At 38.7% G+C, this 3,064-nt stretch overlaps 1 protein-coding gene across 1 annotated transcript in view; it reads right to left on the reverse strand.

Moving 5' to 3' along the window:
- Positions 1-1,797, reverse strand: part of LOC307171393 (uncharacterized protein) — a 3,156-nt gene extending 1,359 nt beyond the window's left edge. Inside the window, exons 1-2 of the mRNA XM_079893002.1 lie at positions 1,468-1,797; positions 1-701 (exon numbers count right to left, since the gene is read on the reverse strand). The exon at positions 1-701 is cut by the window's left edge and continues 1,359 nt beyond it. Of these exons, the coding sequence (XP_079749128.1) occupies positions 1-701; positions 1,468-1,764 (998 nt within the window). The 5' untranslated portion in view covers positions 1,765-1,797. The remainder of the gene's footprint in view (positions 702-1,467) is intronic.
- Between the last annotated feature and the right edge of the window lie 1,267 nt (positions 1,798-3,064).

A 3,064-nucleotide genomic window follows, 5' to 3' on the forward strand; every position in this document is an offset into this window, starting at 1 on the left:
GATAGGCTGTTGGTGGTCATTTTCAATGCGTGATTTGTGCTTTGTATGCCTGAGCTCATTTGTTCTTTTTGATTTTGTGGCTGATTAATTAATTTATTAAACCATTGCTGAACCTTTCTAAATTGATTATTGTTAACAAAACAATCATCCTCAAAAATTTGAATTGATCTATACGGACCATAGAGTCTGCTAAGCTGATTGCTCAGTTCTGAAACATTCATCAGGCTTATGGCACCTTCCATCTGATTCTGTCCTATAAAGCCGAAGGAGACAGACCGTGTGTTATCACTGTGGTCTTTATAACAGACAGCCGTCCAGATGTGAGAGGGCACCGTCACCCTCTCTGGATCGTCAGAGTCTTGTCTGTGTGGTATCCGTACATTCGCATCAGGTACTGTACCCGTGACGATGTAGGCCGTTTCCCGACTCATGACATGGTGGTTTAATAGAAAACTCCTCAGAGTTCTCTCCCAGTTTCTCCAGAGCCTCTGGTTGAAACACGGGTTCATGGGTGCTGCATTGGTCAGTGTGAACGTTGCCACACGGCCATTATCGGATTGGAAGCTGCTGGGATTCAGGTGTCCACGATCATATCCGGTGTTGCTGTAATCGTTGCTGGTGGCTTGATTTGTTCTATAAGTGTTTTGATTATTTTGATTCTCACGGACCATATATTCAGGTTGGGATCCAGGTTGGGAAATCTATAGAAGAAAAGTTATGTTACATAGTTAGGTTGACGTTGATAGCACTTTCTTGTGTTTTCAAAATTTCATGAGGAAAAAGTTCTGTTCTTTCTGCCTGCTTTGTCTCTTTAAGTGGACATTGTCAATGTTTATCGTACAATTACTGTATGGTGTGCTCAAGTCATCTCGTAATGATCGTACTGTATTTACGAGTTGGACACACATGAATGTCGTGAAAAACGAGTGGGAAGTTCGGGATTTTCTCTAAGCCCCGATCTTTACGAGTTGTGTGCGTGTCAGTGCGAAACATGGTGAATACCACAATACTTACAGGTATTTAGCAGTGATACTGTCAGGCTTTTCTATTTACAGCAAGTAAGCTAATTAATTGCCTGCACAGAATATGATGGAATATAACAATATAATACTGTATGTAACAATAAAGTTTGCAGTGGCTTCATAAATTAATTAAAAATATAAAAAGCAAAGCACACCTGATGCACTTTGTTCTTCATTTTCTAAAACTAGAGTTTAAGAACCGTGCTGTATTTTTGTGTAATTAATTGAGAAAGTAAACTGCCATCTTACTCCGACGAAAGTGACTTGAACGCACATGCCATCACTTCCCAGGCGGACTTGAACACACCATAAGAACATTCAAAAAGCACCATCCAATATATTTTTCGAACTGTTTGCAATGACAATGACAATTTAATTAGCTGAACTGCTGCTAATGAAATGCTAATGAAAGTCTTTTGTTAGACAGTGAAGCACATATACTTACCTGTGGCTCGACATGCCAGAAGGGTGTCCTTCCAACAGTCCTTATGCATGAAGGATCAAACTTATACGCACTGTAGAGAGGAATCCTGTGCTGAACTGAGTACAGTGTAGCGTAGTAAGAGCGTGTGGATTTTCCATCGTTATACTTCTGACAGATTTTCATGGCATTCTGATCCATTCCTTCTGGTACTTTGTTTTTGTAGAAAAACTCTTTACACTCATCAAAGCTTGGGACCACTTTTGCCTGAGCACTGAATGCTCTCAGCACAATACAGGTGAGCAGACCCAGAACAAACATGGTGTGAAGCTGGTATTGTGTCAATAGAGCAGAAACACCAGAAGCACACAGTCGGAGTCAGTGGTTTAGTTGAGGGTGTGACTGAAATGAACAACTGAGAAGAAATGAGGAATATGATGGGACCTTCGCTTCATCATGCATTTAGGACTATTTTTAGAGAACTTTTAATTTCTGTGTGGTAGTATAAATGCAGCGCTTGTGATTTTCACTTCAGTTTGCTAATACATGTTCCACTTCTGCATCTGGACGAGAAGCGGGGGGGGGGGCTTTGACATGACAATGTGTACTGAACTAATGTAGCCTAAATTCCCGTTTATACTGTCAGCCTGAGGTGTCGTTGCCATAACGCGTTGTGTCTTGCTTCAGACTTGACTGACGGGGTCAGTCTCTGTTTTCGAGGGTCTAAAACTCTTGTAATCAGAGGTGGTGTGTCGATTCAATTAAAAATCATTATACTAAATATTTTAAAATATTACATAATTCATTGATGCCTGTTTGTCAAGTAGCCTACACCACCAACCAATCGTCATCAGGCACAACAAGTTTAAATTTCATTGGACAATGTGAAGTGGAGCGGTAATATTCCCGTAATTCATAAATCGATTGAAAATTACATGGGCAGACGAATTTACATTTATGAAGCGATCTGAAAAGGGTGGGATGCAGTGGTGTGAAGCGTATGATTAGATATCAAGCTTAAATTTGGAATACAACTTATTTAGATTAATGGCTTTGGTTTTCTTGCCGTTTAAGACTAAAATGTGATTTTGAAAATATATATTTCATATATAAATTGAAAATAGTATTTTATTATTATTATAAATTATTATTATTATATATTATTTTATTATTATTATTATCATTATTATAGTGCTCAAAACGTGAATAAATGGATTATAAGAACAGCGTAAATATAATCTAGTATATAAGGATAAGGATGTAGTGTAACGACACCCAGTTCCAGGAATGCACTAATATTTTGTTGGTAGCACCAGTTTGCAACAATTATTAGTTAACACTAAGTTGTCAACACTTCGGAAAAAATAATAATTCGACGTTACACTACATCCTTATCAGAGGTGTAGTGGTAAAAAAAGAGGTGGGTAAACTATAAATTCTGGTGGACCACGACGTGGTCACCCGGTAAGGTGGGCCACTGCCTACCGGTGTATGTGTATCCTGATGACATCACTAGGTTTCATCATTTGATGGTAGCCTACTACCAAGGGTATCACTGGTTGTTCCCTCATCATAGGTCACACAATCACTATTCAATTCATACATTAATCTAAGTTCTTGT

Source organism: Squalius cephalus (genome assembly GCF_949319135.1).
Source record: "Squalius cephalus genome assembly, chromosome: 14".
Taxonomy (NCBI): Eukaryota; Metazoa; Chordata; class Actinopteri; order Cypriniformes; family Leuciscidae; genus Squalius; species Squalius cephalus.